General features: G+C 52.5%; 1 protein-coding gene across 1 annotated transcript; it reads left to right on the forward strand.

Annotated features, from left to right (window-relative positions):
* Window positions 1-2,142: 2,142 nt before the first annotated feature.
* On the forward strand, window positions 2,143-10,546 carry Cbx2 (chromobox 2). The gene is made up of 5 exons (XM_028786732.1): window positions 2,143-2,302; window positions 2,380-2,423; window positions 3,297-3,362; window positions 5,678-5,783; window positions 7,173-10,546. Exons 1-5 carry the CDS (start codon window positions 2,231-2,233, stop codon window positions 8,448-8,450), a joined length of 1,566 nt encoding a protein of 521 aa, XP_028642565.1. The 5' UTR covers window positions 2,143-2,230; the 3' UTR covers window positions 8,451-10,546.
* The last annotated feature ends 2,160 nt before the right edge of the window (window positions 10,547-12,706 follow it).

Below are 12,706 nucleotides of genomic sequence, written 5' to 3' on the forward strand. Positions count from 1 at the left end.
AAAGTAAAATCTAAGGCTTCTCTGTGTTGCGTTTACACAGAAAAGTGGCACCAACCAAGACAGTCACTCCCGGAACGAACTCCTTGGGGTCTGAATTTCTGTTATGTTTTCTACCCATTCTTCAAACGTTCTGAAGTTATTGATATGCACAGATGGTCTAGGTCTGACTTACAGGGCTTTGTTTTCACTTAGAATCCCCTTAACACATATCTTTGTGTTCTTGTGGACTGGCTTGGCGTCCTGTAGGTGAGCCTCAGGTGGCTATTAGAAGTTCAATTAAGTAAAAGGAAATGCAATTTCAAATTCCATTCCTTCTGCGCTAGTCAATAAACAGTGAGGATCCTGGTGTCCAGAGCTCGTGCCAATCTGGTCAAACAGTTGCTAAGGACTTGCTTCGGTAGCTAGTGTTGCTGGCACCGTGGTCAATGCCGATTAGCTGCTTATGAAGTAAATGGAAGAACCTGTCTAATTTACCCGACTGTGCCAAAGACGTGAGTCAGGGATGCCACACATTCTGAATCATGCCTTGGCTGCGTTGATACAATGGCTTCATTCCAGTCAAGTCTGTTGTATCTGTTTCTCCAAATTAATTACTTTAACTACTCTCCCCCTCAACTAGGTATCCAAAGTTGGACACATGAGGTATATGATAGACATGTTTCAGGTAAAGAGACTTTTTTTCCCCAATGTGTTCATATTAAGCCCTTGACTACTTCTTGGCAGACAAGAAACAATTGTATTTTTAAAGTTCTTTGGTCTTAAAAAAATAAATAAGCAACTGTGTTGGTATACCAGTGTTCCAAAAAAGGAAGGGCGGGCAGATTCTAACAGTTAAATGTGACACCCGTAGAATCCTGAAGCGCAAGCAGCAGTTGAAATGGATCCAGCTATTTATAGGATTACAATAAACACACCTTTGTACAGCACAACCATTTACTGCCCAGCTGATCTGAACAGGGACAAAAAGCTGTCTGGGAGACTGCAGCCGCTCTCTTCCCTCTTGCTTCATCCACCAAGCACCTAAATGAGCAATCACTGCACTCTCAAGAAAAAAATCTCTTTCCCTGCCCCCTCTGCAAACAGCTGCAAGCTCTTTTCTAAGCAGATTTAGTCAACAACTAAACTGAAGAACATCCTGAAACCCAGTGGTTTCCCGATGTTCGTTTCTTAGGGCAGAAAGCTTTACAACCAAAAAACGTTTCTCCTTCATAAATAGGTTCATGATTACGTGAAGACAAGTTCTTATAATAGTGAGACTTTGGATTCGCAGCTGTGTCCAAGAAAGAGGCAAAATCAGAAAGCGAATTGTCATTGGATTCTACTTTATTAAATGAGAGAACGCCTCTTTCGTCATGTGCTTGACTTGATTCAAAACTTACAAAGGAGACTGTTCAACGGAATTTATATCTGAGCGGGAAAACAAACGGGTAGGGCGCCTAACCTATGGCGACCTGGGAGGACCGGGGCCACCCCGACTTCTACCCCTGGAAATTGACCCAAAGGACTTTACTGGCAGAGCTAGCGAGCTGTGACAAGAATCCGAGGTTACACCCAAGTCTGCACACCGTCTCCTCTGGCTCACGTCGACGTCACCAAAATCGTGAAATAAACTAAGAAAAAAATCAAGTTGGTTGTGTCCCCACACGCGCACTAAAAGTCGGGGGAACTTGGTCCGGTTTTCACAACTCTTTAGTTAAGAATTCGGAGTTCAGTCTTCTTCCAGTGACCTGAATTCTTCCTCCACAACCTTAAGTAGAGCTTCGAGGCTCGCTTTTCGACATCCCCTCCCCAACCCCGTACTTTTCCAGTCTTTCCGCAGCCCTGACCCTGGAGCATCGGGGTGCAGTATAGAGGACTGGTGGGGAGCAGCGCCCCTCGCTGGCGGGGGCAGGAAGCGCCGCGTGCTCCCCGCTTCGCCTCCCTCGGCCCAAACAATGGCTTTCCACAGGGACGTGCGATCTGGAGCGGCCGGACCCCAGGATCCCCGGAGTACGCAGCCTCTCGACACTGCGCAGAGCTCCCAGCCCCACGGACCGGTCCCCGCGGCGGCCACCACGAACAATGCGCGCCCCGCCCCGCGCGCCCGGCGCGCCTATTGGCCCGGCAGCTGCGGGTAGAACAGCGCGGGCGACTCCGGCGCGCGTGCGCGGGGCGGGGCGCGGCGGGGGCGGCGCTTTGTGTGCAGCAGTGAACTGGGGTCTGCGGGGCGCGGGCCGCGGCGGGCGGCGGCATGGAGGAGTTGAGCAGCGTGGGCGAGCAGGTCTTCGCCGCCGAGTGCATCCTGAGCAAGCGGCTCCGCAAGGTGCGTGCGCCCCTGCCCGCTCCCCGCGTGCGCCCGGCCCTCTGCGCGGCTCACCGTCCGCTCTTATCTCCCCGCAGGGCAAGCTGGAGTACCTGGTCAAGTGGCGCGGCTGGTCCTCCAAGTGAGTCTCCGGTGCGCGGCCGCCTTCCTGCGCGCGCCTCCGGGCCTGGGTGGGAACTCTCGCATCGCAGGCCCAGGCGGGAAGTCCTGTGGCTCCGGACCCAGAGGACTCCGGCCGACCGGCGCTGCCCTTTGTTTACGAGCCCACGGGGAGAGAGCAGGGCGGCCTCCAGCCCCGAGTCCCTCGGGCCCGGCCCGCCACCGCGCCGCGCGCTTCTGGCCCCCATTTGTTGCATGCGCCCCCGCCCTGGAGCTGGCCGCGGCAGGCGCGGGACGCAGGCCCCCTCCCCTTGCCCAAGTTATCCTGCTGTAACCTGAGCTTCCTACGGGTGGGAGGGCTCCCCCACCTACTCCCACCCCCGCCCCGCGCTTGCTTTCTTCTCAATGAGGGAATGGAACCCAGCCTTCTCCTGAAAGGGCTTCCTTTGTAGCTGCCCCGCCACCCTCGTTCCTGGACCCCAGCTCTTCCCAGTACCACCTCCCCAAACCCCGCTGCCCTGCCCGCGCTCTCGGTGGTATCCGCCACTTTGTTCCGTCTGCGCCCCCCGGCTCCCCCTCCCCTACCTGTCTTTCCTTCCCTCCCTGGCTCCGGGCCAGGCCCGGGGGATTCCCTCGGCAGCTTTGCTCTTTGTTGGGGTTTGTTTTTCTCCCAGTGTAGACTGTTGAGTCCCCTCGTGGCCTGCTGGGGCTTGGGGCTTGAGGTGGCAGTTTGCCTGTGGGTTTGAGGCTGTGATGCTAACTAACTTCAGGGACTTCTGAGACCTCAGAGGACTGCCTCTCTGCACAGTGTCCCTTGCTCCCAGCAGGAATGTGGGCGCTGTCCCCCGCAGCCCACTCGGATGCCGCTCACCTGCACTTCTCTTTGCTTTTCCAGACACAACAGCTGGGAACCAGAAGAGAACATCTTGGACCCGAGGCTGCTTCTGGCCTTCCAGAAGAAGTGAGAACTCTGGAGGAGGGGAGAGTTGGGTGGACTTGGCCTGGGGCTGTGGTGTGAGGAAACCTGTGGAGAGCACTGTAAGGCCTCCCAGAGAGCCTCTGGTTTCTCTTGGCCTTTTCTGTGGAGTAACTTTTGGTCGGCACTGATAGCACTTGAGGTTGGAAGCTTGTCATAAGAAGCGTGCCTGTCACTCTGCCCCTGCCAGGGTGTGCCACGGTGCAGGAGAGGGCCCAGAGGGGCCTGGAGCCCACGGTGCAAAGCGAGGCGTTTGATGTTTTGCCCAGGCTGTGAAACAGTGCTGAGGTCACTTCTGTAATTATGGTTGGTGCTTCTGCTCTTAGGTGGGGGGGAGGGATGTTCACTGAGATTAGGATTGTGTGAGATGGTGTTGGGAGGGGCCTGTTGGGCTGGGGGAGAGGGGCGTGAGTGTCAACACAGAGGTCCAGGAACTCCATGTGTGCAGCTGTGGCGGCTGGAACAACACCTTCCAGCTGCAGAAGTTGACTCTTCTGCAGATGAATGATCTGCTCCAAAGCCGCCCCAGCTGAGGTCAGTCGAGCAAGCTTGTTCTCTGGTAGCCCAGCTTGTGTTTCTCACTGTTGCAGGATGGAGGGGAGATAAGTTTTGGCAGGATGTGTTGAGTGTTTGAGCTTGCTCGGATTCCTTTAGAAATGGAGGATAGCAGCATCTCCGCCTTCTGTTAGACTGACAGCTTGGTCCTCTAAACTCACAGGAGATGGCTTGGTACTGTCTAGGGCTGGTATGTTTTTCTGTGATTGAGGTGGTACCCTTGGACCGGGTGCTAGTCGTACAAACCTGAAGCAGCTGCTACTAGAGAAGCTGGAGGGGGTGGGGGGTACTTGAGCAGAGGGAAACAGGTTAGCTGGTGAAGCAAGCTCCTGAGGCAGAGGGATATCCAGTGGGAGGCAGCACATGCTCTGGACACTAGGAGCTAACTGTTAACTTCTTGGTCAAGAAGGAGCCTCTGTGTTTAAGAGAAATCAGAGTCACAGTGTAGAATCAGCTGTTGAGCTCAGCAGAGCACCTGCCTCTTGGATCAGGTGTTGAGCTCAGCAGAGCCATGAGCTGCCCTTTGAACTTGATCCTGGGAAGTTGGAGAACCAACGATGTTTGAGCCTAGGGGTTTTCCTGGAGGTCCAGTCCATTTCTTTTTGAGATCACCTTCCAGGACTCCATGGAAATGGTGTTTGGCTATTGTATTTCACATTGGTCTGTTTGCTTGGAGGAGGGGACCCATGTGTGTGACCAGGCCTGTGTGATGGTCAGGGGGGAAAGCCTGTAGGAATCGCTCTCAATTTTTTAAAAACATTTTTAATGATTATTCTTATTTTGTGTGCATGGGTGTTTTGCCTGCATTTATGTCTGTGTGAGGGTGTCAGATCCCTTGAAGCTGGAGTTCAGACAGTTGTGAGCTGCCGTGTACGTGTGTATGTGTGTGTGCTGGGAGTTGAACTCAGGTCTTCTGGAAGAGCAGCTGGTGCTTTTAACTGACTGCTGAACCATCTCTCCAGCCCCTATTTCTCTATTTTAACCATATGGGTTCTGGGGATCAAACTCAGATCGTTGGGCTTAGAAGCAACTTTACTTCCCAAGCCGTGGCACCAGGTTTCTGTCCCCAGAATGGGGAGCCTGAAAGCTGAGCTTCCTTAGAGGTTGACATGTGCTCTTGAGTGTGCAGACTTAGCCCTGGGCTGCAGAGGTACAGGCTTTGAGGCATGGCTGCTGGGAGCTTGATACCGGCACTCTCCTCTCATAAAGAACACACTTCTGGAGGTGTTTGAGGTATGCATGGACCAGGTGTCATAAATAAGCAAGTTGGCCCTGAGATACTACACTGGAGTCCTCAGCCCCTAGGCTAGCAGCTCATACGGGGGTTTCCTCCTCTTGGTACATACTGGAGGGCAGTCTTTGTGGGCTCTGTGCTTTGTGAGAATGACCAAGTTAGACCCGTAACATCCCAAAGGCTGTCTTAGGATATGAGAGCTGGGATTTCCGTGGGGTCTTCACCCACAGGAACGTTCTCCCAGCTTTGACTTCCTGTCTCCGGCTCCATTTTAGCCAAACTCAAGTGAAACGGGCTGACTGCTGAGGCAGTGTGGGCCAGCCCCCTAAGCTGGTGTCTGGACCTCTGCCCACGGATGTCTGACCAGTCGGATCAGGCTCTGCTGCAGAATGGATGATAAGCTACTGCAAGCTGGAACAGCGGGATCCCTTGAGAGCAGAGGGTGGAGGCTGAAGCCAGGGAAGGGTTTGCAAGCAGGGCTCCTCAAAGCTGATTGGTGCTGTGTCTCCAGGGAACATGAGAAGGAGGTACAGAACCGGAAAAGAGGCAAGAGGCCCAGGGGCAGGCCGAGGAAGCACACAGTCATGTCCTCCTGCAGCCGGCGCTCCAAGCTCAAGGTGAGTGGCCATGGGCTTTGCACTGCCTCCTTTTGGCTCCTCACCCACCTGTGCTGCTTTGGGCAGAAGTTCTTCAGGGGAGCTATTGAAGTCGGCAGGCCTCTTTCCTGTTGCCCCTTCAGGCCTCTGCCAGTGAATGGCACCAACAGGCAACAGAGCAAGCTCTCGCTACCGTGGGGCCTCCTCAGGTGCTGCTTCTCTCGGCCCAAGCCCATTCTGCACTCTGTCCTCCCGGATAGCAGCAGCAGCCTTGATAGATAATGCACAGTTCCCTCTCGGCTTGGAGACTACATCAGGGAAGCCAGGGTTGAGTAAGTGTTTAGGTTTGTCAAAGAGTTGTGGACCAATAGAACAATTCGGGCAAGTTGGACTGGGCCATGCAGAACCCATGACAGACAAGCCAGGAAACGGGCAGAAGCAAAGATGCTATGCACCTCAGGATGTCCTGTTGGCCCTTTTTGCTGCGACCACAGACAGGTGGCCTTCCACACACCAGAGGGCCTTGGTATCTTCCCTCGCTGTGACAGTTCAGAAGCAGGATAGGGAGGGGGTTCTGGCCTTAGGCTCGGGTGGGATGTGCCTTTGTTCATTACTTGGGCTTCATTCCCTAGTTCCTGGCTCCACTGTCTTCCCTCCTATCAGAAGGATGAGAGCCACAGGGTTCCTGCTGACTGAGAACAAGTTTCTGTGGGTTGGTGAGGCTTGGGAGCCTACTGGGGAAGCATAGGGCCCCAGGGTTTGATGGGATTAGCCCCATAAAGCTACTATGGGAGATGCTGGTCCCGCAGGCCACGTAAGGACCTGAGATACAGAAGAAGGCCCTTAACACAGAGCTGACAAGAGAGAGACAGCTGTTGAAGTTGGGGTCTGGCTCTTCCTTCCCACCCCACGCTCCCAGAAATAAGACTCAGATTCAGAGTGTATTACAAATACCTTGGTCATATAGCTAGGCTCTTCCCTGACTAGCTCATAGTTTAACCCATTTATTCTAATCTACATTCTGCCACGTGGCTGGTTACCTGTGCTCAGGTGCCTTGCCTCTGACTCTTTTCCACATCTTCCTGGCAAAGGTGAATCTCCCTCCTGGCTCCACCCCAGAATCCTTTCTCTCTCCCAGATGTCTCGCCTCAACTCTGTTTTCTTCCCAACCCGTAGGCTTTTTAATTGACAGGTGATACATCCATATAATACACAAGATATTCTCTCTACACACAGTGGTCAGTTTACCTATAATTGTGCTAACCACTGAGTGGGTTTCTCCCTTCTTCCCAAGCTTGGTCATTGGTCATTCCTCCCTGGCTGCTGGGGTCTGGGGGCCCCGGAGCCATGGCTGCGGGGTCCCTGGTGCTGCCTGGACAAGCACTGATTTCTGCTTACTTGTCTTTTCAGGAACCAGATGCACCTTCCAAGTCCAAATCCAGCAGTTCATCCTCTTCCTCCACATCTTCCTCCTCTTCCTCAGATGAAGAAGAAGAAGACGACAGCGACCTAGACTCCAAGAGGGGCTCCCGGGGACGTGAAACCCACCCAGTGCCTCAGAAAAAAGCCCAGATCCTGGTAGCCAAGCCAGAACTGAAGGATCCCATTCGAAAGAAACGGGGACGCAAGCCTCTACCCCCGGAACAGAAGGCAGCTCGGAGACCTGTAAGCCTGGCTAAGGTGCTAAAGACCACCAGGAAGGATTTGGGGACCTCAGTCACCAAGCTGCCCCCTCCGCTCAGTGCTCCTGTGGCAAGCCTAGCTGCCCTGAAAGCCCACACCAAAGAGGCCTGTGGTGGCCCCAGCACTATGGCGACCCCAGAGAACCTGGCCAGTCTGATGAAAGGTATGGCCGGGAGCCCCAACCGAGGTGGCATCAGTTGGCAGAGCTCCATTGTACACTACATGAACCGCATGAGCCAGAGTCAGGTTCAGGCTGCCAGCCGACTGGCACTCAAGTCCCAGGCTACCAACAAGTGTAGCCTCGGGCTGGACCTGAAAGTGAGGACGCAGAAAGGGGAGCTAGGGGTAAGCCCCTCAGGAAGCAAGGCCCCAAAGACCCCTGGCAGTGCTGCTGCAGAGCAGCAGAGAGGGAATAATTCCGGGGTTCCAGGTTCCCAGCTGGCACCCACTCAGGAGTTAAGCCTTCAGGTCCTTGACTTACAGAGCGTCAAGAACGGTGTGCCCGGTGTGGGCCTGCTTGCTCGTCATGCCACAGCCAACAAGGCTGTTCCTGCTACCAACCCAGCCACAGGGAAGGGTCCTGGGAGCGGCTCCACAGGAGTAAACATGACCCACTCTCCCACAGACACCAACAAAGGGGAAAAACTCCCTTGCAAGACAACGGCTCTGCCCACCCCTTCTGTCAAGAGGGACACCGTTAAATGCGTTGCTGCCTCCAGTGGGCAGGAGGGCCACACAGTCCCGGGAGAAGGCCGAAAGCCGCCTGCGCTGTCCGAGATGAGCACGGGAGAGGAGAACAGTAGTTCTGACTCAGACCCTGACTCGTCCTCACTTCCCAGCGCTGGGCAGAACCTGTCCGTAGCTATCCAGACCAGTCAGGACTGGAAACCTACCCGCAGTCTCATCGAGCATGTCTTTGTCACGGATGTCACAGCCAACCTCATCACCGTCACCGTGAAGGAATCTCCCACCAGTGTGGGGTTCTTCAACTTGAGGCATTATTGAGACCATTGCCCAAGTCAGATCTGCCTTCCAGTCTCTGGTTTTGCTTTGATGCCTGACCTGGGGGCCGGCTCTGCCCTGTCTTGAGACTTAGGGCTGAGAAATGGCTTCCTGCTGATTCTACCTCTCTGGGCCTCCACTTCAGTCTGTCCTGTCACCTCAGGAAAGCCGGGTGGCCACTGACTTAAAAGCTGCCTTCTTGGGCAAAGCATCCTGTATACGCCTCCCTCCTTGACCTAGTGAGACTCTCCCCTCCCTGCCCAACTACTGTGAGGTAGATCAGGGGAGGGGCTGTTAATACAGCTCCTTCTTCAGGCCAGCAAGGAGAGGGGTGGGGCTGGCAGGACCTTTTCCCAAGTCCAGCCATGGCAGGGCCTTTCTGGTGAGGAAGGCACTTTGTGCTTTGCAAGTAAGGCTGTAGCTTCATTTTTAAAAGGATAATTAGTTGTGACGTTGGGCTCAGGGACCCTGCAGGACTCTTCAGTCTCTATCCCTGGTGTGGTGTCCTCTCTAGCTGCAATTGGATTCCCAAAGCCAAGCTCAGGTCTGGAGTCCGGCACTGAGGTGTGCCTGGGTGCTACTGGACTTGGGAACAGCGAGAGTCATGTCCTTGCCTCCTTCCTGCAATCAGGCCTGAGCCCCAGTGAGAAATGACCCTGTTCCCCTCTGGATCCAGACTCATACCCCTGCTTTGGCCCACTAAATTATACCCTAGTTCTGAGGTCTGACACTCCTGGGCTTGGGGGAGGAGCAGGCTAGAAACCCAGAGCAGGCTAACTAGGAGCTTGGAGTCCTGGGCAAGCAATTTTCCCACTACTTGGAGTTTCATTACAAGGGTCCCGTAGGTTACCACGGTAGCTCCAGTGTGGGCATGCAGGTGTTTCATGGGGGCCTGTCACCCTGCTGCCTGTCTAGATTGGACATCTCTAGACTACTACGTAAGCATTTTCTGTAGTCAATCCTGGTGCAGAGCCCTGCCTGGTAAGTGGGCCACTCTTGAGTCCCATTTTCCCTGACAATCCTCTCCCATGTTCGGGAGCTTGTGTTTCCTTCTTTGCTGAGAAGTAATCTCCCTATGCTGTTTGTGTGGTGGGGCAGTTTGGCAGCCCGCCTGGCAGGGGTTCCCTAATTCCTTCCCTGTCTTTAGGAGATAAATCTAGTTCTGAGCTCCTTTCTAAATGCCTTCTCCCTGGTAGCTGTCTTGAAACTACCTTGTCAGGTTGCTGGCCGATGTCAGGATCTTCTGTCTGTCCTGGAATGTCACCGTGGGCCATGACAATCTGGTCAGTGAGTCTGTGATGCCAAAAAGTGGGGGTGGTATGAAACCCTTGTTCCTACTTCTGCCAGCAGGTGTGGGCTCCTCACTCCAGTTGCCTTGAAGGGATGCGTTTCCCCTTCTAAAGCCAGCCAGACAGTGGGCTGAGGTATCTGGGACCTGCCACACTTTCACAGTGCACACCCCTCACCCCAGTATCTCACTCTGCACACCAAATAAGATGGTCTCTGTGTGACCAAACGGACCTCAGCGCTGTGCCTTTGGGGACAGACCTATATCCATGGCTCCTGAGAGATGCCCGTGATGTCTCGGGGGCCGTGTTACTGGCAGCAGGAGCTACCACTGGGAAGAATTCAGGGCCAGGGAGTGGGTAGTGAGGGGGAAAGGGTTATCTACCGGACTGTCGGCTTCCCTCCCTGTCCTCAGGATCCTTTGCTGCCTCACCCAAGGTCTGCAGCCTTTGTGCCAGACACTGCCTTAAAGGCATCTCCATGTCTTTTGGGGGTCCCATGAGCTGTTGGAGAAGTGACCCTGTTTGGGGATCTGGGTTGACTGGCCTTTGTCCCCCTGTTGCCGGTCTCCAAACCCCGATTTGGTGCCTTTTATTTTACCGGTTACGTCAGTCCCAAAGTTGAAATCTACAAATCCTTTCGGCCACTTTGCCTTCTTGTGTGTTTTCCCTGGTGCTGTGACCCCAGCGGTCTATGTTACAAAGCATATGTGTGTAGTGCGCCATCGTGAGAGCCTCACTGCAGTCGGCGCCATACGCTCTGAGTCAAGTTCTCATGTTTACCGATAAATAAAGTAGTTGGTTTTTATGTTTTGTATTTGCTGTTCTCTCTTCCCCCCACTCCTTAGGGGGTGCACATGCTGCGTGTACAGACACACACACATACAGGTAACTAGGCATCTGACAAGATTCATTTTTTTTCCCACAAGGGTTTCCAAGTTTATGTGCTACATTTTCATGCTAAGTGGATTTCAGAATATCGTGACTTCTAGCCTAGGCTGGGCTTGAACTTCTGGCTGTCCTGCCTCTGCCTCCCTAGTATTGTGATTACAAGCCCCTTTTGTCTGTTTCAACACCTGATAGGAAAAATGACCGGTATGTCCTCTTCCTCAGAAGTATTGGCTTTAAAAATTAAAAAATCTTTGGTACTAAAGTGTGCCCCCTGTTTGGGTATACCCCAAATCCTGACCTTGATTAGAGAGCTCTGGTCCCAAGATTTCATCTAGAAGGAAATGTTAAACTTTAAGCCAGCATCAGTTGTTGGCTTGATTTATCTGCTTTTAAGCCAGTTGTTTATGTATGCTCCTTTAAACTGGAGCCATTGGCTTTCATGTGGGGGTTAGCAAGGATGGGCCCTGGGAAAACTTAGAATCTGGGTTGGAACAGAACAGTCCAGCTTTCAAAGAAATGCCTGCCCCAGGAAGCCCATGGTGGTCTGGGGAAGGGTTGGAGTAAGGCAGGACAATGTCCTGGTCGCTATGTTTACACACATGAATCTCACAGTTCAGGGGTTTCTAGTGACATTAGATTATAGGGCCTTTAGACCGATGTTACTTTGTGTTGCAGGGGAAAGATAGTAAATGACGAGGTGGGGGGAGGGCGGGGGAACTCTTGGTTTTTTGCTACTCTTAGTATCAATAAATATATTAAAACTTCTAGCCTGGTGTGCATTGTAAAATACATATAAACAAAATAATCTTCATTTTCCCCTGTCATGGGGCACAGCACCCGTCTGGACATGGGGCTTAACTGCAACGCTGAAAGGGGCAAAAAGAAACCATTGGAAACAGCGTAGCCACTCAGGTTAAAAAGACCTCTGCAAGGAAAGAGGAAAGTGTTAAGAGCAACAGCAGTGACGAATGGGAAACATGAGGAGTGCCCAGAGAGGGTTGTCCCATGATGAAGGCTACTACCAGCCTGGAGAGACTAAGAGTGCCACAGAACCACACAAGGTGTCCACCATACAAAAGTCCGCCTTCCCAGAATAGCCAAGGAGCAGAGTTTGAAAAAGCCTGGCTAATGAGAAAGACTGTATATTCATACATATATATGATCTATTCATGTTCATATATATATATATATATATATATATTAGATACATAATCATATATAGTCATCAAGAATATCCATATATATTCATATATATATTTGTCATATATACATGTACATATATTTTTTTTTTCATCAAGGATGGAAATTTGGCTGATGCTGCCTTCATCATGGGACAAGGATATATATATAGATATATTTACAGGTCTCCAGCCACCACAGGGAGCTTCTGTGATACAAAGTAACTCACTTTTCCCCACACTGAGGACATAAGAGTAAACCAGCACTCTCATTTCCACAGTACCATGTCGGGAAGCGCTAAGAAGGGCAGGAAGCTTGAGTGAAGGGCTGCTTTGATTCTTACCCACAACTGGTGAGGAAGGGAAGACACGCTTATGACATAACCTTTCCCAGCCCGAGATTTGCGCTACTCTCTTCGGCATTAATTTTATTCAGAATTTTCCTTTGGCCTCCCAGGAGAATAGAGTTCCTTTGAAGTATAGAGAAGATGGGCCCACTCCTGACAGAAGGGCTGTTGGGACTCAGGACTGGATGTCAGGTTATGAGGCGGGATCAACACTACAGATAGAAACACCTTTTTGCAGAAACCCGACTCTTCTTTCAACTTATTTTTGTGTGCATGAGTGTTTTGCCTGTATGTACGCCCGTGTGAGGATGTTGAATCCCCTGGGACTGGAGTTAAAGTTCTGAGTTGCCAGGTGGATGCTGGGAATTGAACCCGAGTCTTAATAGCTGAGCCATCTCTCCAGCCCAGGAAACCTATTCCTTGATTCTTGCAAAGCAGGTTGCTGGCGATTTTATTTCCCTTTTGTTATCTTCAGTGACCTTTGTTTCTCCTCTCCTCTCCTCTCCTCTCCTCTCCTCTCCTCTCCTCTCCTCTCCTCTCCTCTCCTCTCCTCTCCT

The sequence above is a fragment of the Grammomys surdaster genome, unplaced genomic scaffold (genome assembly GCF_004785775.1).
Source record: "Grammomys surdaster isolate TR1022 unplaced genomic scaffold, NIH_TR_1.0 125565, whole genome shotgun sequence".
NCBI lineage: Eukaryota > Metazoa > Chordata > Mammalia > Rodentia > Muridae > Grammomys > Grammomys surdaster.